This window comes from Balaenoptera musculus, chromosome 15 (genome assembly GCF_009873245.2).
Source record: "Balaenoptera musculus isolate JJ_BM4_2016_0621 chromosome 15, mBalMus1.pri.v3, whole genome shotgun sequence".
Classification (NCBI taxonomy): domain Eukaryota; kingdom Metazoa; phylum Chordata; class Mammalia; order Artiodactyla; family Balaenopteridae; genus Balaenoptera; species Balaenoptera musculus.
The window spans coordinates 17277122-17304191 of NC_045799.1; the positions used below are offsets into that span (position 1 = coordinate 17277122).

Sequence of the window (27070 nt, forward strand, 5' to 3'; positions counted from 1 at the left end):
ATACATCAACACGGAATCATCATATGATTAGTTCAATAGTCCCAAAAAGGCTTTTGATAAAATACAACATCCATTCTGGTTTAGCAAGCAACCCAATACGCTAAATGCTTTGGTCAACTAGAAGTTGAGAGAGGAGTACTTGTAATACAAAACTCAAAACAAAAACAAAAACAAAAAAGTCCAAAGCTTTTCTAAACCTAAAGCTAATGTCATCATTTGCTATGAAAAATTGGAAACATTGACATTAAAGCCAATATTAAGACTAAACTGTCAGATACTGGCGTCATTCAACATTACAAAGGCTGTTATGGATTGCATTGTGTTCTCCAGAAGACTGTATCTTGAAGTCCTAACTTCAGTACCTCAAAATGTTACTTTATTTGGAAATAGGGTCTTTGAAGATTTAACAAAGAGAAGATGAGGTCATTAGGGTGAGCCCTAATCCATTATGAGTGGTGTCCTTCTAAAAATTATGACAGAGACAAACCTGCACAGAGAGAAGACAGTGTGAAGAGACACAGGGAGAGCGCCATGTGAAGACGGAAACAGAGATTGGAGTAATGCCATCTGTACGTCAAGGAAAACCAAAGATTTCTGGTAAACCACCAGAAATTGGAGAGAGGCTAGAACAGATTCTTCCTCAGCTGTCAGAAGGAGCCAACCCTATCAACACATTGATTTTTTTTCTTTTTTTTCTTTTTTAAGGACAAATTTCTTTTTTCAGGATTTTATTTTATTTTACAAACTTATTTATTTTATGTATTTATTTTTGGCTGCATTGGGTCTTCGTTGCTGTGAGCAGGCTCTCTCTAGTTGCAGCGAGCGGAGGCTACTCTTCCTTGCGGTGCGCGGGCTTCTCACTGCGGTGGCTTCTCTTATTGTGGAGCACGGGCTCTAGGCGCATGGGCTTCAGTAGTTGTGGCATGTCAGCTCAGTAGTTGTGGCTCACGGGCTCCAGAGCGCAGGCTCAGTAGTTGTGGCTCACGGGCTTAGTTGCTCTGCGGCATGTGGGATCCTCCCAGACCAGGGCTTGAACCCATGTCCCCTGCACTGGCAGGCGGATTCTTAACCACTGCGCCACCAGGGAAGTCCTCAAGATTTTGTTTTATTTTCTTCTAGTCTTATTGAGATATAGACACATAGCACTGTATAAATGTAAGGCGTATAGCGTAACGATTTGACTTACAATCATCTTGAAGGAATTCTCACAATAAGTTTAGTGAACATGCATCATCTCAGACAGATACAAAATAAAAGAAAAAGAAAAAATATGCATTTCTCCTTGTGATGAGAACTCTTAGGATTTACTCTCTTAACAGCTTTCATATATAACATCCAACAGTATTCATTATATTTATCATGTTGTACATGACATCCTAGTATTTATCTTATAACTGGAAGTTTGTACTTTTTTGACCACCTTCATCCAATTCCCCCTCCCACCACCCCCTGCCTCTTGTAACCATAAATCTGGTCTCTTCTATGAGTTTGTTTGTTTGTTTTTCAAAGTATAATTGACCTTCAACACTATGTTAGTTCCTTGTACACAACATAGTGATATTTCTATACATTTCAAAATGATCATCACAGTAAGTCTATTTACCGTCTGTCACCATACAAAAATATTAAATTCTTATTGACCATACTCTCCACTCTGTACATTTTATTCCCATGACTCATTTATTATCATTTTTTTGTGGTTCCTCAAAAAATTAAAAATAGAGCTACCATACGACCCAGCAATTCCACTTTAGGATATTTATCCAAATAAAACAAAAACACTAATTCCAAGAGATGTATGCACCCCAGTGTTCATAGCAGCATTATTTACAGTAGCCAAGATATGGAAGCAATCTAAGTGCCCACTGACAGATGAACAGATTTAAAAAGATGTGAGATAGGGGCTTCCCTGGTGGCGCAGTGGTTGAGAATCTGCCTGCCAATGCAGGGGACATGGGTTCGAGCCCTGGTCTGGGAAGATCCCACATGCCACGGAGCAACTGGGCCCGTGAGCCACAACTACTGAGCCTGCGCGTCTGGAACCTGGGCTCCGCAACAAGAGAGGCCGCGACAGTGAGAGGCCCGCGCACCGCGTTGAGGAGTGGCCCACACTCGCCGCAACTGGAGAAAGCCCTCACACAGAAACGAAGGCCCAACACAGCCAAAAGTAAATAAATAAATAAAAAGATGTGAGAGAGAGATATATATATATATGTATGTATATCTATATATAGATATATATATGTGTATCTGTTACTCTGCTATAAAAAAAGAATGAAATCTTGCCTTTGTGACACCATGGATGGACCTTATGCTTAGTGAAGTAAGTCAGAGAAAGACAAATATTTTATTTCTGTGTGGAATCTAAAAAACAGAACAAATGAAAGAACAAACAACAAAACAGCAATAAACTCATGAATACAGAGAACAAACAGGTAGTTGTCAGAGGGAAGGGTCGTATGGGGATGCCAGAAGTGGGTGAGGGAGATAAGAGGAGCCCATTGATTTCTGACTTGCAGCCCCCAGAACGGTGAGACGATACATGTCTGTTGTTTAAGCCGCCCAGTGTGTGATACTTTGTTATCACAGCCCTAGGGGCTCGATACCATGGAGACCCTTTACTGGGTGCTCACTGTGTGTCAGGCATTGTTCTGAGCACTTTATATCCATAAACTCATTTTAATTTCCTCGATAATTCTACGAAGAAGAGAGGATTATTATTGATGTTATGTCGATGAAGAAACTTAAGACACAGAGGCGTTAGCAAACTTTCCCAGAGCCATCTAGCTGGTAAGAGATAGGACAGTGATTTAAACATAGGCAGTCTGTTTTCCTGAACTGATCCCTAACATTACCACTAATTATGCCATATTCAGATCCACAATAATTACAGCATGTTGGTAGTGATATATTTAGACACATAGATCAATGGAACAGATAGAAAGCTCTGAAATAGACCCATGTATATGTAAGCATGTAAAATGTAATAAGTTATCAAGGAGTAGGTGGATTACTCAGTGGTGCTAGAAAAATAATGAGAAGTATTTTAAAAAGTAAAATAAAGTTAGATTCATAGGCCATATCATACATTAAACTTATTTCTAGGTGAATTAAAGATTTAAATATATTTATAATTTGATGAGAGAATCACCAATGCAGTTGAATATTTATTCTTCTGCAGTATCAAATACCCGAGTAGCAGATATTCTATGTAGGCAGTTCTGCCAGAGGGGGAAGTGATTTACAGATTTTACTTTATACTCAACAGTGGTCATCTGGTAAAAATAATTCAGAGGTGAAGAGAAATGAGAGGACTGTTTATAACTAAAAATATAGAAAATGGGTTAATGTTTTTAACCTATGAAGAGCACTTTTAAGTTAGAATGGATACACAGCCCAATCATAAAATGAGTGAAGGGCATGAACAGGCAGCTTGCCAATGAAGAAATGCCAATGGCCAGTTGAACTTATGAAAAACATTCAACTTTCTGTACTATTCAAACAACTGAAAATGAAAACAATGGGCCTCTGCATTTCACTAATTAAATTGACAAAGATTAAAAACAATGATACTGAGTACTGGTGGGATGAAAAGGAAGTGAGCACACACTCTCACACACTGCAGATAGCAGTGTTTCTTGGAGCAGCTGTTTTGGAAGGCTCTTTGCCTGTGTGTATAAAATTATGTGTGTTCTTTGATTCTGGAAATTCAACTTTCAGAAAATTATCCTAAGGAAGTTAACGTGGACGTGTCTTAAGGGTTATCTCTTTACTTTATAAATAGCAAATTATGAAAACAACAAAAATAAGAAAATTTGGTGCAGTAAATTATAGGTGTATAGGATGGCAACCATTAAAATTAGGTTTTAGGAGAATGTTTAGTGAAATATAGCCCTGATATGGTAATGCACTTTAAAAGCAGGTTGCAAATCTAAGTGTCCATCAACAGATGAATGGATAAAGAAGATGTGGCGCATATATACAATGGAATATTACTCAGCCATAAAAAGAAACGAAATTGAGTTATTTGTAGTGAGGTGGATGGACCTAGAGTCTGTCCTACAGAGTGAAGTAAGTCAGAAAGAGAAAAACAAATACCGTATGCTAACACATATATATGGAATCTAAAAAAAAAAAAAAAGAAAAAATATATGGTCATGAAGAGCCTAGGGGCAAGACGGGAATAAAGATGCAGACCTACTAGAGAATGGACTTGAGGACACGGGGAGGGGGAAGGGCAAGCTGGGACAAAGTGAGAGAGTGGCATGGACATATATATACTACCAAACGTAAAATACATAGCTAGTGGGAAGCAGCCGCATAGCACAGGGAGATCGGCTTGGTGCTTTGTGACCACCTAGAGGGGTGGGATAGGGAGGGTGGGAGGGAGGGAGACGCAAGAGGGAAGAGATATGGGGATATATGTATATGTATAACTGATTTACTTTGTTATAAAGCAGAAACTAACACACCATTGTAAAGCAATTATGCTCCAATAAAGATGTTAAAAAAATAGTTGCAAAGCTTATGTTCACTCTGGTTCCATTTTTTTTTTTTTAGAAAATAAAATTTTTATATCAATGGGAAAAAAACTCAAAATCCATAGATCACAAATAAATACCAGTGACTGTTCAAGAGAGAAGTTTAGAGGCGTTTGTATTCTTAATTTTTCTATGTTATTTGCAGTAAAAATGTATTAGTTTTGCAGTTAGAATAAAACTAATAAACCTGACATATACATGCATATATATAGATTTGTGTATAAATAGATGTAGGGTTCCCCTATGTAATTACACACCTCTCAGATGTTAATTAAACCGAAAGGTGCCATATTGTGAAATGTGTTGGTGCTAGTGGGAATTTTGAATATTTGTGACATTAGGGTAACCAGCATAGTTGCTAGTTAATATCTATCAACAGTTATAACTTGTTCAAATGTGGATTGTTAAATTATGAATGAATTTTATAGGCATTCCTAATAAGAACAGTAACAGCTAATATATATTTAGCTCTTAAAATGTACCAGAATTTTTCTAGGTTCTACATGTTGTTTGTCTCTTTTAATTCCCCTTAGAAATCTAGGAGGGTGGGGTGTGTGTGTGTGTGTGTGTGTGTGTACCTACCAAGATTCACAAAGTACATAAGATAAATATGGTTTTTTTTGGAGGGGGCACCATGATTTAAGAATATGTGCTTTTGTGAGTAATTTCAAAGAAGATTTTGTGTTCTGTAGTCCCCTCCACTTCAATTTCATCCTTATTTTGTGTGGAGGCTTCTTAATGATGCTCTCGTGGATACCAAGGCCCCGCCGAGTGAAGGGAGGTCTCAGCGGGGCTCAGAGCAGTGTGCAGACTGTAGGCTCCCTGGGGAGCAGGTGGAATGAATTTCCTTTAAGCCCACCCTCTATCAACATCATTTCTCCTAAGTTTTCAGTAAGACCACAGTTTTCCCTATCTTACATAACCTTTATTATTTCTAAAATAAGTAGGGAATGATAAAGGAGAATATGAAAATTGCCATTGATTCTACCATCGAATGCATTGCTGCTTCCCAACAAATTCCTGGTGTACATATGTTGCCCACCAGGGCCATAGCTCTATTTCTTAAGGCTTGCCTTGAGGAGCCTCCCAGGGCCATTGGGAAGCCGCTGAGAGAAATCTGTATAAAAGCTCATAGGAGGAGATCAGGGTGATTCTGGTGAACGGGAATCAAAACAGTTTCAAACTCCCAAGTGTGCAGCAGGGTTCCTAAGTGATCCCTGGGGGCTGTGGTCTGGGGTGTGTCTTGTGATGTGCTTCTCATGAAAAATATCATCATCCGAGCGACCTGCAGGGATTGAAGGGGATAAGGTAATGAGCTTTATGATATCCGCTTAAAGGTTCAAAGGTGTGACTGAGGCATGGAGGGAACTGCAAGGGAGAAGAGGCAGGGAGTGGGAAAATTAACAAGAGTCTAAAATACCGATTGGCCTCAGCATGTTTTAGCAACCGGGCAAACCGGGCAAAAATATGAATTACAGTATTTTGCTGGAGCTGTGGACCATAGCAGTGGCAATGTTTGCTAGCACAGGTGTTGAATGTTTTTTTCACCAAGATAAAATCTGAACTGTGTGCGTGAAAGTAACTCAGTGTTGGTGGGTGTTACAGATCTTGCCCCCCAGGGCCCACCCCATCTCCTGCCTGAGGTCTGATGTTAAGCTAGGAGGGTGAGACGTGCAGCTTCGCAGGTAGAGGGAGGTTCGTCAAGTCTGGACAGGTCTCAGGTGCCTCCATCAGAAATGTGGCACGGCTGCACAGAGGGATATTGATCACTTCCGGAGCCAGACACCGTGTCCCGCTTCTTTTATGCCTCCGGGGAGGATGTTTCAGGGCCTTCCACCTGTGAACCTACTGGGGTTCTCTCACTGTCGCATTACTCCTGCAAGGTCCTGGGAGAGGCCCTGGAAGCATGTTCAGATAGTCATCTATTTTATACAATTATCAAAAGAAAGGTAATTTTAACCACGGTTGGTTAAGACTGCTGTGGGATTCCCCTCCCCCTGTCCCTTTATCATACTTTTCTTTGGGAGGTGAGGAGTTGGATGTGGGGCTTTTGGAGTAGTCAGGGGCATTTTAGGGACCTAGGTAAGTGGAAGTTGAAATTTAGTTTGAATTAATGGGAGATATAAACATACATATATATATATGTACATACAGATACATATGTATTTTAAATATATAGTGTATATAGTATATATAATATACATGTAAATATATATACATATATGTACTATATGTATACATGTATTATATAGTACATATACACATATGCAATATAGTATATGTATACGTATACACATATGTTTCATACACGTTTTTCCTGTGTGTAGTTAAACCATTACTCACTGCCCTGGTGTGGAACTGACTGGCAGGAACACAGATGATATCACCAAATCAAAGATTATTTATGATTACCCAGTACACAAGTACACTTGTAATACCCTGAAGTATTACAGAATATACATGAACGAAATTTGATAGAGATTTCCCCCAATTTGACTACAAACCTACAGTTTACACTATAGAAATAATGACTGGTGGACTTGAAGGAAACTTTAAACAATTATTAATAATAATAAACAAATTTCAGTCAACCTGCTAGAAGGGATATTGAAGTTTCTACTCTCTCTATAAAAAATGATGTTGTAAAATTATTGTCAGGAAGAGGTCATCCGAGGGAATGCAGCCAGGAAGGTAAGGGAATAGATTGTCAGGAAGATAATTAATAAAAATGTTATTCTTCTGGACTGCACGGTGTTTGTGGTACCTGTAGGCTGTTAGAAGTTTATTATTTGTTGTGATTTCTTTTCTCATTTCAAATAAATAGTCCCTTTTCTAAGTTTGTAGTCTTTTCCCTAAAGAATGTCCCCTCCTCAGATTGTTTAAGCTTCAGGCTCACAACACTCAGACCTACTCCTGGGGTGGAGGGTAATGTTATTATCTTCTTACAGATGAGGAAGTTGAAACTCTGAGAGGTGAAGTGGCTTGTCCAAGGTCACGTGGTCGTAGCCTGGGCTCCAAGATGCTCATCACCCATGTGCTGTGCCGTCTTCCCAGTGGGGTGTGATCGGGATGTGGTTCTGCTTCTCTCTGCATTAGTGGAGGTACAGCTGCTAATGGCCAGAGCCCTGGGAAACATGGAAGGGCTCTCTGCCATCAGTTCTTTGCAGGCTTCTAGGTAGTTGCCCCTCGGGGAAGTGTTCATGCACTTGCCGGTGGTACCCGAGCCAGGTTCTCTTTCCCCTGGCTTCAGGGTGTCAGCCATGGGGGACAGTTGTACGATCCTCATGAGTGCTGTTAGTTTGGTGGTTGCTCTTGGTCCTTGTCTGAAAAACTGTTTTGCCATTGCTCACCCTTTTCCTTCTGCCCCCAGCTCTTAGCCTTTCAGTCTGTGGGCTCTCCCTGATGAAAGTAGGCCCCAGGGCCCCAGGGAGAATGGGTTAGAGGGAAAAAGCCAGAAACAGTCTAATGAGGCCTTAAAATGCTGTTGATGCAAGAGGGGCAAAAGGCATCCAAATCGGGCATCCTTTCTTCCACAGCTTCTCCCTCTCACAGCCCCTGGCATCCCATCTGGCAAACACCACTGGCTTTTCCAGAATTCCATCCATCAGACTGTGCAGTTCTCTCAAGAATGAGTTGCACGGTGAATAGCTTGCTGGCATTTTGGGTGGGCCCAAGTTGTCTTGCATCCTTTAAGTCCATGAGAAAAAAATACAACACTGTAAGCTTCAATATTTATGGTTTCTTTGCTACTTTTGTGTGGAATTTTTTCTTCATTTCAGTCAGTGTTGAGGTCGGAGGGTTTGAGAAATCTACTCTTATGCCACCATCTTTCTCACTAATGTTGGTTTTGATTCTGCTTTTTGCATTTCAACTTTTCCTGAAATTCTTTATTAACCCACAGGTCACCCAATCCTATTGTCTTTGCGTCTTACGTTAGTTTCCCTTTGTAGCTTTCTCTTCTTGTTTCCCAAAGCACTGGGTCTTTTTGCATCCTATGAGGATGCTGAATGTTTTTTTACAGCATTCATCAGGTTCCTGTAGTAAATAATCTTTAGCGATCTTCTCTTAAGTTTTCATGATGATTTATTTTGCATTTTCCTCTGTATTCCTTTTTTGTAATCATAATCATTTTTATTATTTTTCCTAAAGATTTTATTTTCTTTTATTTTCTGTTGGAGTATAATTGCTTTACAATGTTGTGTTAATTTCTGCTGTAGAATGAAGTGAATCAAGGGAACCCTCTTGCACTGTTGGGGGGAATGTGAATTGATACAGCCACTGTGGAGAACAGTATGGAGGTTCCTTAAAAAAACTAAAAATTAGAACTACCATATGACCCAGCAATCCCACTACTGGGCATATACCCTGAGAAAACCATAATTCAAAAAGACACATGCACCCCAGTGTTCATTGCAGCACTATTTACAATAGCCAGGACATGGAAGATTTTATTTTATTTTTTAAAATTTTAAAAAATTTTTTCTAGATGAGGATGATGACCCTTTTTTTTTTTTTTTTTTTTTTTTAATTTTTGGCTGCGTTAGGTCTTCGTTGCTGCTCGTGGGCTTTCTCTACTTGGGGCGAGTGGGGGCCACTCTTTGCTGCGTTGTGAGGGCTTCTCATTGCAGTAGCCTCTCTTTTTGTGGAGCACGGGCTCTAGGTGCGCGGGCTTCAGTAGTTGCAGCACGTGGGCTCAGCAGTTGTGGCTCATGGGCTCCAGAGCGCAGGCTCAGCAGCTGTGGCGCACGGGCCTAGTTGCTCCGCGGCATGTGGGATCCTCCCGGGCCAGGGCTTGAACCCCTGTCCCCTGCATTGGCAGGCAGACTCCCAACCACCGCGTCACCAGGGAAGCCCCAGATTTTATTTTCTGAATGCAGGAAGGAGACGGTAAGGAAGAGAGACTCCAAGTGCTTGGAGCAAGTCTTCTTCATTAGAGGCCCAATGACGTGGTTTCCTAGTTGTTAAGAGCTATGTATTTCTGAACTTGGGGGTTAACAGTGTGGAAGGAACACATGGTCTGCCTAGTGAATTCCAGGCAGATGAAATTTAACTTTTCTTCTTCCAGATTATAACAAGGGTGTCATGAGTGGTCTGCTGCCATTTCTGTTTCTTCCGGATGCTAATGATAGTTTTATTGTTTTCAGTTCTTTTGGAAGTTTTCACCTTTTCCAGTGTTTTCTTAGGCGTGGTGTTGAGGTTCTAAGAGAGGCTGTTAGGAGCTTCCTGCCAGGTTGCATTTCAAAGGGAACGTGACTCGGCCAAGGTCATGCAACCAGCTGGTGGCAGAGACAAACCTGTAATGCAGGCTCCTTTCTTCCAGGCAAATCCTCCATCTTCAAGACCACCTGCTGCTCTTGACCTGTCAGGACCTGAGCTATGATGTGGTTTAGCAAGTAGTGGCTTTGTTAGAAGTTCATTTCTGTTCCGAGGAGTTTCAGCCCGAGGTGGCGTCATGCTGGCAGGGGCTGCGCTCATAGGATCCTGTGCGTTGGGACTTTTCAGATTTTTTTTTTTAAGTTTAAAAAAAATCTTTATTTCAGATAAAATTATTTCCATAATTAAAGATAAAGCAAACACTTCTTTGAGTCCATCATTTCAGGTGACTGTGATTTCCATGAACATTGGCATTACTGAGTATCATTTGAATATTTGCCTACCTGCTTGTGGGAAGCTTCTGCAGCCTTTTCTTGGTAGGAATTCCAGTTTTTCTGAATTCTTCCCTTTCCTTCAGGTATTCCATTTTGCATTCTTCATAAAAGGCTGGATCATTATGGTAAGCAGTTAGACATTCTTTCAATGCAGAATTTTCTTTGCGGCATTTTACTACCATAAGGATTGCAGAGTCCTTGCAACATTTAGTGAAATCTTCAAATAAGGAGATTATCCTGGATTATCTGGGTGGGGCCCAAGTCATCACAAGGGTCCTGGAAAGTTGAAGAGGGAGGCACAGATGAAGAGAAAATGTGCATAGAGCTAGAAGTGGCTGAGTGCTTGTTCCAAAGATGAGAAACATGCTTATGTGTCCTGGACATGAACTCCTTGGTGTTAGAGAGGTGGAGACGGGGTTGGTGGGGGGGGGCCTTGAGGTACTGGCTGTGTTTTTTGTGCTTAGGAATCTTAGTGACAGCCCTGCTATCTTTTTTGTTTGTTTTTGTTTCTTGAGGAGGACAACAAAATGTTTATTATTAATCACAAATCTTCATTAGACTTAAGATTCAGATAGTAGCAGCATAAAGACCCACTAGTGACTAGCCTGTTACCATGCACTTTTTTTTTTTTCATAAGAAATGTTTAACAAGGACCTAGAAGAACTAAAGAACAAACAGAGGTGAACAATGCTGTCTTTTTTTGAAATGTTCATCAGAGGCCACTTCCTTAATCACTAGCAGAGTGCCTGCTTCCTGTTTGTGGGTGCCTCTGTCTTAGTGAGGTTTACCTCTCCAGGGAACCGAAGTATCAACATTTGAGAAAACAGAGTGCACAAGTTTAATGATTTAACAGGCTGACATGCTAGCACAGCTGAAACTGCAGTTACCTAAGGCACCATCAGCATCCCTAAGACCTCAGAACACTTAGTGGACTGACCCAATCGTGGCATCCAGGTAATATGAGCTTTAGACTCATTGAGGCTCCTTTAGCCTCTGTCCTTAATGGAATCTTTCATTCCACATTTAATGCACGTTTAACAGGCCCTGGTAGATGGAGCCCACCCAGCGGGCCGCCACAGACAGATTTGCCGAAACTTAACTGATTTGAGAGAGCTCACAGCAACTATACATATGATAATATTCAGACCTCAATAAATATTTTATCTACACAGTGATCAGTTGGGTGATTTATATAACGCTGGATGCTATTATTGAGTTTAATTGACTGTATGCAAACCTAATTTTTACTTTATGTAATTAAATGTTAATATACATATAAAAACTGACTACATAAACCAGTATCGTCAACCAGTCTTAAATGTTTCTGAAGCTTTTGTAGGCATGGCATTGTGTAGCAGAGAAATGATGGCCTTTGGGGAAAGGGAAGAGAGAATCCACAGATGTAGGGAACTTGGACTGGGTTCTTATCTCATTGGAATCTCAGTTTCTTCATCTTTAAAATGAGAATGAGTAATTCCCGGATCATAAAATGACTGTTAGGATTACGTGGGATTATGTGGAATGGCTGACCTGTTGCCTGGCAAGGAATAGCAGGGATCACTTTCTATGCCCGCCTTATGGATATGTTTATTGAATGCCTATCACGTTCAAAGTATGATTGTATGTGACAAGCCAAGGTGGGTACCTTACCTGCTTTATTTCTCTCCATGTTTTCCTTGTTTGGCTCCCACTAGAACATGAGCTTTGTGAAAGAGGGACACAGAGCTCTTAATCCCTGCTCTGTCTCTGGTGCCTAGAATAATGTCTGGCGCACAGTCGTTACCCGATCTAGGATTATTGAATGTCATTCAAGCATGGGTTGTTAATTCAGAGAGATAATAAGGAGGCATGAGAATTGCCAAACTGGAGGAGTTTACTGGTTTTTCATGCAAGAGACATTATGATAGCATTGAGAAGGCTTGTGCTTTGGGGTCAGATTGAAAGTAATTTGATTCCTGACTCTGCCCCTTACAAGCTGTGTAGCCTTGAGGAAGTTACTTAACCTTTCTGAGCCCCAGATTACAACTTCGCAAAATTGTACATTGAATCCCAAAGAGCAACTCACAGGGCTGCTGTAAGAGAAATAAGGTAGTGCTTGTAAAGAGCCTGCCACTTAATTATTTAAAGTTATACAGAGTAGGCACAGAAGGCTGATTTTCCCCAAGGTGAAACTTGGGAAAGCTTTGAATGACCTGAAGATGTTCTCTCCCAGGGATTCTTGACGTGATTATTACAAGAGTCACTCCTTGCTGGGCCAGGTAGGAGCACTTGGCTGTGGTGTCTCCTGAGGTTCTCTAGGGCATGTCACTAATGGAGCTGAGGTTTACAGTGAGGTCAAAGGGAGCACCAGAGACCCAGAGAGAGCCATGTGTGGACCATGTGACTCCTCATGACCTTGAACCTTCAGGACAGTGAGTGGAGACCCAGGGGCCTGACCTTGTTGGTCTTCCTGGACCAGGGCTCAGGATGTGTGGCTGCTTCTCTTTCTTTTTTCCTTTGAAAAAATTATATGTTAAAAATAAGTCAGGGGCTTCCCTGGTGGTGCAGTGGTTAAGAATCTGCCTGCCAATGCAGGGGACATGGGTTCGAGCTCTGGTCCGGGAAGATTCCACAGGCCGTGGAGCAACTAAGTCTGTGCACCACAACTACTGAGCCTGCGCTCTAGGGCCCGTGAGCCACAACTACTGAGCCCGCGAGCCACAACTACTGAAGCCCGCACGCCTAGAGCCCGTGCTCCACAACAAGAGAAGCCACCGCAATGAGAAGCCCGCGCACCGCAACAGAGAGTAGCCCCCGTTCACCACAACTAGAGAAAGCTCGTGCGCAGCAGTGAAGACCCAACGCAGCCAAAAATAAATAAATAAAATAAATTTATTGAAAAAATAAGTCAGTTTCAGAAGAAGAGGTGTTTAGCAAGCCAGATATTCCTGTAGAGGTAGCAAGGTTAGTGGTCACTTAGGGTTATGACCTAGTGACTAAGACTGTGGCGTTTGGAATAGGACTGCCTTGGTTCAAACCCCAATCCAGCCATTTCCTAGTTGTGAGATTTGGGGCAGGTTATGTAGCTGGTTCTTAGTTTCATCATGCATAAAGCATGGGTAGTAATAGTACCAATATCATGAGGCTTCTTGAGGATTAAATGAGAATATTTAATGACAAATTTAATCACTTTGTACAGTACACAGTAAGCACTCAATAAACGCCAGTAGCTGTAATTATTGTTCCCACTTCACAGATAAGGAAGTGGAGGCTCGAGATTTTCTCTGACCCACCAGAGGTCATAAAGAAAGTGCCAGAACCAAGCTGGGCATCAACCTCTGTTGCTGTCTTGCACTCCTGACACTTCATTACAGTCCATTCATTCATTCATTCATGAGGCATGTATTGAGTTTCCCTTAAGCTCTCAAGCACCAAAGTGCCAGGCTCTTTGATATGTCCTGAGGATTCAGTGGCAAAGAACATGGACGTATGCTTCCTGCCCCAGTGGACTTAAACGGGTGGTGGGAAGACAGAAAATAAGCAAATGAGTAAATGAATAATTGCAGAGTTACTCAGGGGGTATGAATAACACCATCGAACAGAAGCAAGACGGTATGTTAAGAATTGGGGAAGAGAGGAAGTTGATTCCCATGGAATGTTCAGAGAGGCTTCTCTGAGAAGGCGACATTTGATGTTTGTTGTGGAAGATGCCCAGGGCCAGCCACGTGATGCCACGTGAAGCGCTAGGGTGAGAGTGTTCCAGGCAGGGGGAACAGCAGTGCAAAGACCCTGAGGCCATCCAGCTGACTTGGGCTTCCGAGGTCTTCAGAAGATGACATGACTCCTGCCAGAAAGCAGTGTCAGCCCTTTCTTCTGTGTAGAGGAAACCTTTACTCACCTTTCCCAGCCGATCTAAAGTTTCCCTGAAATGGGTTATGACCCTCGGCCATCTCTTTCTTTCACTGCTCCCTCAAAAATAAAAATGAAAAAAAGACATCAGCATGGTGTGAGAAAAGATGAAAGATGCTATTCTGGCTTCTGAGTGGGCAGAGCTCTGGCCCAGGGCCAGGAGAGCTGGCTTCCATCCCAGCTCTGCACCCCTCTCTTTGCAGCCTTGGCCTTTTTATGCCTGTCTGCCCACCTGTAAATTTAGGAGCTGGGCCAGGTGACCCCTTCCCTCTTGAAACATGGGAGAGCAGCGGAATCCCTGAATCTGCTCCCGGGTTGTTTGGAGGAAACAAAAACAGACTTGCTGGGTTGGGTGGGGCCGCTGTTCAGGCTGGTGGACTCTCCAGCTGGTCTCCAAATTGAGCCATCTTCACTTTAACCGGAGGTGACCACTGTCCCTCACCCACCCCCATCCTCTTGGCAGGGTGAAGCTGAGTGCTGACCCCACACATGGGCGCCTCTTCGTTCTTTCCTCCTGGTCACAATGCAGAACAGCATCTGCTGAGACATCGCCTGCGGCAGAGCAGACGGCCCTCTTCCCCGCTCTCTCCGGGAGCCTGGGAGGGCTGGCACATGTGAGGAGATGGAAGTCTGCCTGCCACATTCCGCTGTGCTCTCTTCTTGTAGGACATTAAGATGCACCAGACTGAGGCCCGCAGCAGACACTGCAGGGAAGCTGATCTGAACAGAGGCTTTTATTTCCAGGGGACACCTGGCCCTCCTGTATCCCACCAGCATCCCAGCAGATGTAGCTGGGTGATATGTGGATACACAGTCGCCATCTCCCAGGGTGTCAGAAATCGAAGTGCCCTTTGAGAGAGTTTAATTTATTCCTTTGTTACCTGGGAAGAATCTCTGACCTGCGAGGTTAGGTGATTTGCCTGAGGTCACACAGCAGTGAGTGGTGAATGAAGCTGGGAGTGACAGCGCATATCAATAGCTTATCGCCGTAGGCACTGCTGATTCATACAGGATGTGCTGGACCAGCTCAGATAGCTTCTTTAAAATATTTTATTTGTTTTGAGATTATGCAACGTGGACACAGATAACATAGCTATCTAGCTATCTTTCCCATTTCTAATGCATACATTGGGGTTAAATATTCACTTAGCAAATACTTTCTTAGAACCTATGTGCCAGGCACCATTCCAAGTCTTTACATTTACCGAATCCTCATCACAACCCCCAAGGGATGGGCACTACGATTATCCTTGTTTTACAGATGAGGAATTGAAGCACATAGAGGTTAAATAACCTTGTCAAGGTCACACAGTTAAAAAAAATAAAATAAAATACAAAAGCTGGGATGCTGGCTCCAGAGTCCATAGCTTTAAACCCTACGATGCTCCGTTTCACTGGTCAGAAACCATCATCCACCACGCAAGGCGCGCATGCCCGAGGGACGCTAATCTCCTTGAACTCTTTAGTTCACAGAGAGAAAACACTGGAGTCTGGAGAGGGTGTGAGGGTGTTGGATCAGGTTCTAGAAGGTCGATGTTTCCGTTAGCCTTGTCTTTTCCTGCTCCACTGCGCTGCCTTGGAAGTCAGAACACATCTCTTGGTCTAGAAGACACCCTGCAGCAAGGTCATTATTCTCCCTTGAAGTCCCTTTGCTTGCTTCCACCTTTGTTGTTTTCCTGGATTTATTATAATGGGCCAAATTAACCTGAGTTGCCTCCCAGAGTCTCTGGGAGAAAGAACCAGATGAGCAGATCAGACACTGTTTCCCTGGTCCTTGGGGAATACCTCAGCCATCAGAGAGACATCATCTTATTTATAATAAGTTCACTGTTCAAAGAGCTTTAAAACATTTTTTTTTCCTATTAAGACTATTGTTTCTATCTGTTGAGTCCATGAGTGTTTGACATTAGATGACTTTATAAAACATGCTACTAATTGGATTTGTTAAAGCAAATAAATCAAACACTAATTGGAACGTGCCCTGCCATTATTTTTGCTTACTGAATTAGATATAATGGTGTGAAGGCCTTCTTATCATATTTGTGCACTTATTTAAACACCCCCCTTGGCACAGACTTCTGCAAATTCAATTAGATATTCCAAAAAGGAATTCAATTTATGCCAGGCTGGTTTACATTCATTCCGGGGGCAAGACTCGCCTACCCACGATAGCCTGCCCACGATTAATAAGCCACTTAGATACTGCCCTGCCTTCAAAGTCTCTGTTGGAACAAGGGCAGCATCTCGATGACTTGGAGGCCGGGGAGCTTTATCATTAGAATGTGTGTGTCCACAGAGTAGGGCTGGCTTCATGGGTCTGTGACTTGTGCAGTCACCCAGGGCCTGGCACTTGGAAGGACCCCATGCTTAGTTTAATGCTCTGCTATGGCCACGTTGAAATTCTTAATAGTTTTTAAGCAAAAGGCTTTGCATTTTGGTTTTGCACTGGGTCTCCCGTGAATGTAGTAGCTGAGGTCTGCCCTGGTTGTCAGACTTTCTGTCTAAGAAAGGAGTCCTTGATTGGAGTCTTGGCTCTGCCCCCGATTGACTGGGTGGTGTTGAGAATGTCACCTGCTCTGGCCTTGGTTTCCTCGTCTGTGAAGTGGGAGCATTACTCCTCACCCATGGAGAACACATGCTGTGATGTCGGTGAAGTGCTTGTTTAAATCCAGCTACCTTTTGTGCTTCTCTCAAAAGAAGTGTAGCTACAGGCCGGGAGTGTAGCTTTGGAAGGCAGTGGATAACATGTTCCCTCTTCCACTTCTGGGAGGAAGGAAGAGACGTTCTACAACTGAGAAATGGGAAGGAGGTATCAAAAGCACATGGTACTCAAACACTCAAATGGTGAAACATGGTACTTTTCTGTGACCATGTTAAAATTGGAAATTTTTATGGCATCAAAGCAAAGGTTCACAAACTACAGCCTGCAGGCCAATTCTGGACCTTCACTGATTTTGTACTCCACCCACAAAGGAAGATTGGTTTTTACATTTTTAAATGTTTAGACAACTCAAACGAAGAATACTGTTTTGTGATGTGAAAAATCGTAGGAAATTCAAAGTGCAGTGTCAGTAAATCAAGTTTTATTAGAACATAACTCTGCCCATCTTTCTTTGTGGCTTCTGGCTGTTTCTGCTCCAATGGCATTGCTGAGTCCTAGTGACAGAGACCCAGTGGCCTTCTGTGGTGGGCAGAATTCCAAATTGGTCCCCAAGAATCCTGGCCCCCGGTATTCATGTCTTGTATAATCCCCATCCTTTGGGAGGGACTCTGAATAGGATAGATTTCACTCTTACGATTAGGTTATGTTAGTGACCAAGGTGAAGGAATTTCACATGTAATTAAGGTCCCAAGTTGGTTGACTTTAGTTAACCAAAAAGAAGAGGATCTTGGTTGGGTGGGCCTGACTGAATCAGATGAGCCCTTAAAAAGAATGGAGTCTTACCCAGAAAGAGATGTGAGACATGAGAGGGTTTATGACAGGAACTCTGGGTAGCTTCTAGGGGCTGAGAGTGGTTCCTAGATGATGGCCAGCCAGAGAGGAGGGACCTTGATCCTATAATTACAAGGAACTGGTTCCTAGATGATGGCCAGCCAGAGAGGAGGGACCTTGATCCTATAATTACAAGGAACTGAATTCTGAGAAACACCATGCAAAAGATGACCCGGGTTCCAGAAAGGAAAGCAGGTCCCCTGATACCTTGACCTCAGCCTTGTGAGTCCCTGATAAGGTGCAGCCTTGTCTGTACCTCTTACTTGCGGAAACTAGGAGATAATAAATGGATGTTGTTTTGAGTTTGTGGTAACTTGTTGGGTAGCAAGAGAAAACCAGTACACCTGCAAGGTGAACATCTTTAATATCTGGCCCTCTGCAGAAAATGTCGCTTGACCCCTGTCTTAGGGAGTGGGGGTGGTTAGACTTAACCTCTATTCATAGACGTACATATATAAATATATACTTACATAGCTCAAGTACAGTGCCTGGGAAAGAGCAGAAGCCCAGAAAACCGTTAGTTTCTCTTCCGAACTCAAGTCTGTTCAAGAATACACAGGATCATATCTGAGAAATGCAGAGGCAGGCACATTTATATTTTTATTGAATTCTATTCCTCTCTCATTTTCAAAAGAGGAGATCATGTTTAAAAAAATTCTGATTGGCACTGTAAACTTTATTTATACTTTAATGTATCTTAAAGTATGTATCCTGCACTATTTTTACTTCCCTTACAGATGCTGATATGCTATACATTACCAAACCCAAATGGATTTTCAAAATCCAATTTCCTTGCTACAGTTTTCCATTTCCCTGTTGACTTTATATGCTTGACTCCCATCAGAGCATCTGGGGCCTTTGCTACATTTTGACCTCAACCTGTCCAGGGAAATAGCTTCTCTGTCCCTGTGTAGAGAGCTAGTGCTGGGTCCTCCCTCGGCCTGTGGCTGCACTGCCCTGTCCTCCCTCAATTATTTGGGTCTTCTCCAAACCAGGACATGTGCTTTGGAGGCTGAGCCCAGTTCTGGGGGTGGGGGTAGTTTTAGGAGATTTTTGTTTTCTTCCAAAATGATAGTGATGGAGTTGGTATCAGTTGAATGGGACCACTTTGAAACAGAATGAGACGAGCATCCAAATGAGTGTTTTTGGGGGATCTCTCCAGTCATAAGTCTTCCCCAAGTAGCCTGCCACAAACACCTGCAGAGATGGTCTGGACCCTTTTCTAGCAGGTGTTACGTGCCAAGGAATTCCACCGAGAGAGAGAAACATAATTTTTGAAAGGGCAAGAGGAGCCACAATGAGACTCAAGATCATGCGTTTGAATATTTCATGCTGTGGGTCCATGGGAAGCTAGTCTTTCCTTCCTTCTCCTCCCTTTGGTGGCTCTCAGTAGCCAGTCCTTGGGCTGGTGGCATGGCTCTGCATCTGTGGGTCTCCTGAGAGTCCCCAGGTCTTTCTGAGTCTCTGGAATCCTTAACCTTGACCACTGGAAGGTTCCTTCGTGATCCGTCTTGCACCCCAGAAAATGAAGGCCCAGAAAAGAGGAAGGAAGTTGAGCTAGAGGGGCTGCACCCTCTGGCTGTGTAGATCGCTGCCAGAGTGTATAATCTTGAGCTCATAACCACTCCATTTCTCAGTCTGTTGGCTGAGAGGAAGAAAATTCAGGGAGGCTTGCTAAAAAAATATTTATCAAGTGTATTTTCTCTCCTGAATAGCTTTCAAAACTTATCTCTGGGTCAAGTCAGATCGACAGGGAGCAGGTGTCTAGACTGTATCATATTGGGCTCCAGTGAGTTGCTTTTTCTAAATTGTATGTTTGGGTGATGCTATCAATTTATATTGAGAATGATTATGAGAAATAGTCTCATGAAATTGGCCATGCACCCCTTGTGTGGATGTTGTTTTAGATATTGTTCGTTATGGGATATGGGATTTCTGTTACCAGTACCCCTTTGGAGAAGTTCTTGTGTGATCTAAGCACCTGGAATGGTTGTAATTCACCTGAGCAATTTGGCTTTTATTGTATGAACACAGAGTGTCCAGTAACTGAACAGATTGTCCTTTTTCTCTTGGCCTCCGGAAGCTCAGAGTCAAATAGGTAACTCCCTTTCAGCAGGTGGACATGTGGGAAATTGCAGGGTGGACTTGTAACTCTCTCCTTCTGTCCTGCTTGTCTTTCTTCTGTCCTCAATTTGCCTTTTGCCATCATGCTGTACTTCCTGCTTCTGTGTTTGTCCATCCACTGTGGCTGGACTCTAATTGATAGAGGGTAGATTGGTAACCAGTTACCACATGGTCTATGTTCTTGATCTATACAAAGCACAGGGATACTTCAGATGATCACTTGGCCATGCATCCTGCTTTGCTGGGAGCCCAGGAGCTGCACGGAAAAGTCATGAACCATGTGTACCCCTGGAGTTTGGACATATATGTGTGATAAAGTGCAGGACAGGGGCCTGTTCCTAGAAACTCTTCTGTATTGAGAGACACTGAGGTCCACATAATAGATGACAAATTCTGGCGGCATGGAATAGAACTGACAGGTGGGCCTGGCTGTCCCAAAGAAATAGTGGCTCAAAATAGAATGTAAGGCTGCTTTTGGCTCTACTTTAAGGCAGCTCCTCTTCAGGGGAAAGAGAGGGCTGTGGTCTGAAAATAAGAACCAGGTCACTGGGGCCACGGGCCTGCTGCTGTGGGACCCCAGTATCACAGAACAGACTGTTAGAAGGGAAAGACATTGGCTCAGTGGCTGCAGGTTGAAGTGGTCACCAGAGCTTTGCAGGTGGAGGCAGCGAGGTGCCCGGGGGAGGCTGTGAAGAGGAGAGGGGTCCCTACCCTGTAGAGGACCAGGACCTGCCAGCACTCAGCTCGGGGGTAGCTGAGCAGGCCATCTACCGTTGGGTGGAGGAAGGGAGGTGAGGGGCGGGCGACTGACCTGATCCAGGAGACTAGGGGCACATTATTGATATGACCTTGCTTGGGATCTGTAAGCTGGGATGCCCAGAGGTATAACTGTGAGCCCTCCTAAATCTTGTCTAGAATGCAGCTGAGAATTGGATTAATTAGACCATTAAGTAAAATTTATTAATAATTTCTCCTTTGAGCTTCGACGTATCTCTGTAAAAGTGTGTTTTGCATCACACCCTCAAGTGTATGTTTGTGTGGTTATCTTTCCCTGTCCTCTGCAAACCTTGTGAGGGTAAGAATCATATCTGTCAATTCTGTGCCCCTGCACAGACCTGCAAAAAAAAAAAAAAAAAGAAAACTTCATTAAATGTTTCTAGGGTAATAAGCAGGGTAATGAATTCAAATGGGAAAGACCCAACCACCTTGGAAGCACTTTATCTTCCTAACCCCCTCTCATCACCTTGTAAGTGAAAGGCTTGGTCCTTGGTTTCTGGGGAATACATTCTTTCTCTGGTCTGTTAGAAAGAGCATGGGTTCTGTGGTTAGGTCACCATAGATTTACACTTGCCTCTGACACTTTCCTTCCATGTTACCTGAGCAGGTCGTTTAACCCTTTAATGCATCAATTACCTTATACTTAAGTAGGGATAAAAATCTACTTCACAAAGTTGCGAGGGTTAAGTGAAAGCAAAGGTGATAGAGTCTGTAATCAGTGCCTAATTTATTGCCTGACATGGAGCAAATGCTCAAGAGAGCACGCTTCTTATATTAGTCAGGATGTGCAAGGCTCTGCTATGGTAATAACTAAGCCTTAAGATGTCAGTGGCATATTAAGACTAGAAAAGTCTGCATTTTGCTCCTATTATGTTGAATGACAGTATTACTGGTCAGGCGACTGTCTGGGTGACACTCCTCCAGTGAATGTCTCAGGGATCTAGACATCTTTCTTTCTTTGATGGCATTGCCTTCAAGTACACCTTTGAAGGTCTTCACAGTGGGGTAAGTGAGAAGGATTGCTAGTAAGAGATTATTTTGGGGGGGCTAGTCTTGCACATGGTGAGTATCACTTTATTACACATTTCCAAGGTTTACCACGTGGTTTTCCCCAGATGCAAGGTGGCCTGGAAATACAGAGTTCTTGCGTGCCCAAGAGAGAAGACCTCAACAGCTTGCCATACACCCAGCACCATCTTGGCCATGCTTTCTTTCTGTAGCCCTGGATGCTGATCTCAGTTTAGGATGATTTGTCAGTTCTTCCCGTGAACCCTTGAGATGCTGCAGGCTCCCCTCACTTACCAGTTCCAGCACATCAGGATCTGGATGTTGTCAATGGCATTGACGTGGTTTGTTTGTCTTCCACAGGCTGGGAGACAGGCTCCAGTGAGGCAGCAGTGGTGTAAGGATGGGAGGGTAGGCCTCTTTGAGCAATTGGAACTGTTGCTGCTGCTACTATTTTCTACATTTTAAATAGAGTGTGTTGTGTTTTCGTCTCTGTGGCGTTTACTCTGCTGTTCTGGTCAGAGAAGGTCTATAGAGGAAGTGATTTGGGGGAGGATGTAGTTTGGAATTTTCAGGCAGGCAATATGGGGAAGTAGCTTTCTAGGTATTAGAAGTGACAAGTACGTATGAGACTGGAAAGAGCAGGTGGAGCTTGGGAACTGCTGTGGGCTCACTGTTACTGGAACGTAGTTTGGTCTCTGTCTGGCATCCCATTCACATTTGTGGGTTCATTCAGTCAACGGTTATTTCTTAAGCCCCTCCTCTGTGCCAGTGCCATTCTCAGCCATTCTGAAGCTTACTGTCGAGTGGAAGCTGGTTGATTGCCTCTGTCCTTGCCTTTCAAAGGTCTCCCTTGTCCACTCTATCTGGGATGAAGTCTCCTCTGCTTTCTGCCCCTGACCTTTCCTCTTGTCTCTTGGGACTTCCATCCTTGTCTGTTGACCCTTATCCATCCACACTGGGCATTGCCCTTCTTCCCTTTGTTTCCCGAAGCACCCGTGACACATGGCTGTTGTATGTCGCCAGCTCTCAGTGTGGAGTTGGATGTAGTGGAGGGACGTTTCATCACAGGACAGGGAACTGTCTCCAATTCATGGTCAGAAAGGCTTCCTGGACCACATCAACCTAGGGGTCCTCTCACTCACCCCAACCGCATCCTTCATAGCACATACAGAAATGCAGAGTTACTTACTAGTTTGCCTGTTTACTGTCTGTCTGCCTCACTCATGCTAGTGATAGCATGCCTCTTTTGTAAACCACTGTATAGATAGCACCTTGTACTCTTCTGGATCTACCCTAAGAGCTCAATTAAATAATTGTGAATGAAAGAATGAATCAATGAAAGTAAACAGAAATTTTAGTTTCTACCAGTTCATCAGCCATTTCCCATCACAGGAAATTTCTCATTGGCTTTCACCTTCTGTAGGTGTCTGCTTTACAATGTGTTTCTTGGATCTCTCTCTCTCCCTCTCCTTCCTCCTCTCTTTAGGTGTCTATACTGCAAATTCCTGTTGCTTTTTAGTGCAAAGCTATTTAATACTCTCAACTCAAGCCCCAACCCTTGCACTACCAAAACAGGTCCAGCTCTCCTTTGCCCGGCCCAACTCTTCTGGGTTTCCATACTCTGCAAGAAAGGAAGTGGAGAGAGCTTTGCCATCATAGGTTTACTTTAGCAGTGTGTATAGGTTTACTTTAGCAGTGTGTATCAGATCTGTCAACAGGCCTTCCACCAGCACTAAGCAGAGGAAATCCCAGGTCTGGGGGTAGAGAAGGGATTTTGTCCTTTGTTGCTAATGGAGACAATGGTGTGATATTATATGAGGCTGCAGACACAGGAAGGGGCTGGCAAGGGATGGTTTCTGTACGTGGAGCAGAACCATGGATGTGGTTTGGATGTGTGACAGGGGAACCAATGGTTGTTTAGGGGAGGGAGATTGCGATGTGATGAGGTCTTGGCAGTAAGGAGACAAGAAAGGGCAGTGGAACTATGGACCCGAGTGTGAAACTCAGTCCTGGTGCTGCCTCTGTTCCTCTGTGCACCCTGCCAACTCACCCTGGAGTGCTCTTCCTCTTGCTCTGTGCTTGTGGAGATGCTCCTGAACTTTAAAGCCCTGACTAGTTCTCCTCTTCCTCTTCCCCTTCCCCTTCCAGGATATAGTCACCTCCTGCTTCTCTGGACAGACCAGCATTTCCTAGTTGGAACCCCAGTTCCATACCACACATCTCCCTTAATGTCACCTGGAGGGGACTTAGAGCCCATAGCATATGCTCAGCAAAATCCAATTTACACAACTCATTGCAAAGTGGTGGGTGATGGATGGCTTGGACTTTTAGGGAGAAGCTTTCAATACTGTCAGCCTTGACTTTATTACCTTCCAGGTGCATGATTGTCTAACTCTCTACACATTTGATTTTTACTCCACGAAAACTTCTTTTATAGGGAAGGAGGTGGGTGTTGAGAATTTATTCTGTGCTAGTTTTCGTATGTTATTCCATTTAATCCTCCTGATATTTCTGTCAAGTGGATCTTTCCCTCCATATTCCAGGTGAGGAAACTGAGACACAGATGGCAGAGCATCTGGTCCAAGCTGACCCAGCTTTGCAAAGCTGAGATTCGTGTCTAGTTTTGCAAGACTCTGAAGCTAGTGCTTGCTCTGCTGCCTTGCAGCATCTCTCCGTGTTGGAGGAAGCAATTACAGAGGCATGCCCTGGCATTCATTTTTCCTGCTTAGAATGAGACATTGCTGTTTACTTTCTCAGGAAGGAAGATTGAAATCAATGTAACTAGCCTTATTAACTTTTTTAAATAGGGGGCCTGCAGATGCCAATGTCTTTTCTGAGAGCACCAAAGCAAATATAAAAATCCAATTTGCTTGCCTTAAAAAAAAAATCTCCTCCAGAGTTTAAAATTCAAAGCTGTAAATGAAGAGCTGATGAGACGGGGGTAATGAACCAAGCCCCAGACACAAGGGTATATTTACTCACGTCTCTTTTGTCTGCAGGTGGCTGTTCCTTTGATGACCACTACAGCAACTGTGGTTACAGCGTGGCCCTGGGGACCAATGGGTTTACCTGGGAGCAGATTAACACGTGGGAGAAACCAATGCTGGACCCAGCGGTGCCTACAGGTACGTGGCCAAGTGTGTTTGAGGCTCTGTTGGGGGTGGTAGCTTTTATGATGACTCATGGGGAAGAACTTTCTTCTGGATCAAGCTGTCGGGGAAGGCAGTAGATAACTTTGTTGGTAATAAGTTCCCTATCCCCAGAGGTATGCAAACCAAGGCTGAGTGAATTCTTAAGCGTATGGGAGAAGTCATATGTCATCTGGATTCAGGAAATTTTAGGATTTCTTTTAGCTTTGAGATTCTAAGGTTTAGCTACCAGTGGGACATCACTGAATTTTGTCTGGGAGCCTGATAGTAGTGGGATTTTGGGGGAAGAAAGCTTCTCAAGAATTTGAGGTCATTGTTTTTTCCTTCTGGGCCACACAGACATAGCTTGTATATATGCAGGGGAACCACTGCAGTCCAAATATTACTCATAAACTTGTCGTCCCGACATCCTGAATGCCAAGTTTATCCTTCACCAGTGGGGCTGAAGGCCTAATATACATTCCTGATGAATACCTGTGTGACGTAGGCCTATGAGAGTCATAGCCAATGTGTTCTAGGGGAGATACACCTGGAGGGGGTGTCTTTTTGTTCTATTTGGGCTTTCAGAGGATTGGATGACGCCCACCCACATTGGGGAGCACCGTTTGCTTTATTCAGTTCTCCAATTCAAATGCTAATCAAGTCTGGAAACACCCTCATAGACACAGCCAGAAATAATGCCGTACCAGCTATTTGGGCATCCCTTAGCCCAGTCAAGTTGACACACAAAATTAACCATCACGCCACAGGTGGCCTCAACTCTCCCCATGACTTCAATTGCCGTCAGACATCTCTTATGAACTTGTGTACACAGCCCACTGCCCAGATGCCTTGTCCTCCCAGCTGCTCTGAGACACAGCTTTGCCAGGATGTCATTAAGCTGGAGAGAGATGCTCAGAGATGTCTAGGTGAGGGTGTGGCCTGTGGGACCTTATTGACTCTGAGTTTGGCCCCAAAGCAGGAGGCTACTGGATGGCTCTATCTAGTTCCTATTAAGGGCATCAGTTGTTTGTGTACGTTTCTCCCGAGTATAGACACAAGCCCCAGGTATCATAAAGCTGTGACATGGTACAAAATTGAGCTTTTCAGATCTGGTAGGATCTTGCTTGATGTGAGTGAGCAGAATCATCAACAACCGCACGTGCCCGTTAGTAAGGTGACCATGGGACAACCTCTGTGCCTGTGTCCCATCATAGTTCTTAAAAAAGGCTGACTTTACTCTGAAAAATGTCTTGGGTTACGTGATAGAATCACTTTTTCCATTGGAAACCCCAGGCGTGCAGTGCACCTCTGCTGAAGGCTACCTACCGCGTCTGCTGTGCTCTGTGTGGCCAGCTCTGATGTCGGCCAAATAAATTCAGATCTTACAGTGCATGTGTGTGCGTGGTGTGTGTGTGTGTTGTGTGTGTGTATTTGCATGCACACATAGGCTCTTTCGGCTCATCTTTAGCCCACTGGATGCCCTGTGGGGTCATGCAGACTCTCCAAACTCAACATCTCCCAAACGGAATTCTTTTTTTTTTTTTAAACTTTGGGTTTATTTATTTATTTATTTATTTATGGCTGTGTTGGCTCTTCATTTCTGTGCGAGGGCTTTCTCTAGTTGTGGCATGCGGGGGCCACTCTTCATCGCGGTGCGCGGGCCTCTCACTATCGCGGCCTCTCTTGTTGCGGTGCACAGGCTCCAGACGTGCAGGCTCAGTAGTTGTGGCTCACGGGCCTAGTTGCTCTGCGGCATGTGGGATCTTCCCAGACCAGGGCTCGAACCCGTGTCCCCTGTATTGGCAGGCAGATTCTCAACCACTGCGCCACCAGGGAAGCCCTCCCAAACTGAATTCTTTCTTCATCTCCATCTACTCACGCTCTAGTGCTCCTGGTCTCAAAAGGCCACTTCCTCACTCTGGTGCTGATTCAGAAACCCAGGGGTCACTCTCCTCTCTGACCTCTCTCCTCTCCCCTCTCCTTGTCAATCACTCCGTGCTGCCCCTTTACCTCCTGAGCCCATCACAGGTCTGCTCACGTCTCTCTGTCTCTGCCGCCACTGCCCTGGTGCCACGCACCATCTCCTCTCGCCTGGGTCACTGGAAGACTTTCACACAGACTTCTCGGCTTCCTCTTCTGACTTTAACCCACTCTCTGCACAGAAGCCAGAGATTGTTCTAGAATGTAGGCCCGTTCACGTTATCTCTCCCTTTCATTGCCCCCACCCAGCGTCTGCCTAGAATCTTTTGGAGGCTTTCCTCTTGCTCTGAGAGAGGAGACCAATGCCCTGCTGTAGCCTCTGAGGGGTCCAGCCCCCCACATCCCAGTTCCCCCCGTGTTCACTTCACACTGGCTTTTGTCAGTTGCCAGAATGCTCCAGCCTCAGGAGCTCACGTGAGATTGGCACTCTCTGTAGCACCTTCGCCTCCAGCCTGTTCTCTTGTACTTCCCCTTCGTGTC

General features: G+C 43.9%; 2 protein-coding genes across 12 annotated transcripts in view; one reads left to right on the top strand and one right to left on the bottom strand.

The window, feature by feature from the left end:
• The window catches only part of PTPRT (protein tyrosine phosphatase receptor type T), a 1089879-nt gene that overhangs the window by 286029 nt on the left and 776780 nt on the right, over window positions 1–27070 (top strand). For all 11 annotated transcript variants that reach the window (XM_036826097.1, XM_036826100.1, XM_036826103.1 and 8 more), the window contains exon 2: window positions 24479–24604. In XM_036826097.1, the coding sequence (XP_036681992.1) occupies window positions 24479–24604 (126 nt within the window). The remainder of the gene's footprint in view (window positions 1–24478; window positions 24605–27070) is intronic.
• On the bottom strand, window positions 10053–23861 carry LOC118880904 (COX assembly mitochondrial protein homolog). The gene is made up of 3 exons (XM_036825106.1): window positions 23849–23861; window positions 21774–21840; window positions 10053–10426 (listed from the first exon to the last, which is right to left on the bottom strand). Exons 1-3 carry the CDS (start codon window positions 23859–23861, stop codon window positions 10195–10197), a joined length of 312 nt encoding a protein of 103 aa, XP_036681001.1. The 3' UTR covers window positions 10053–10194.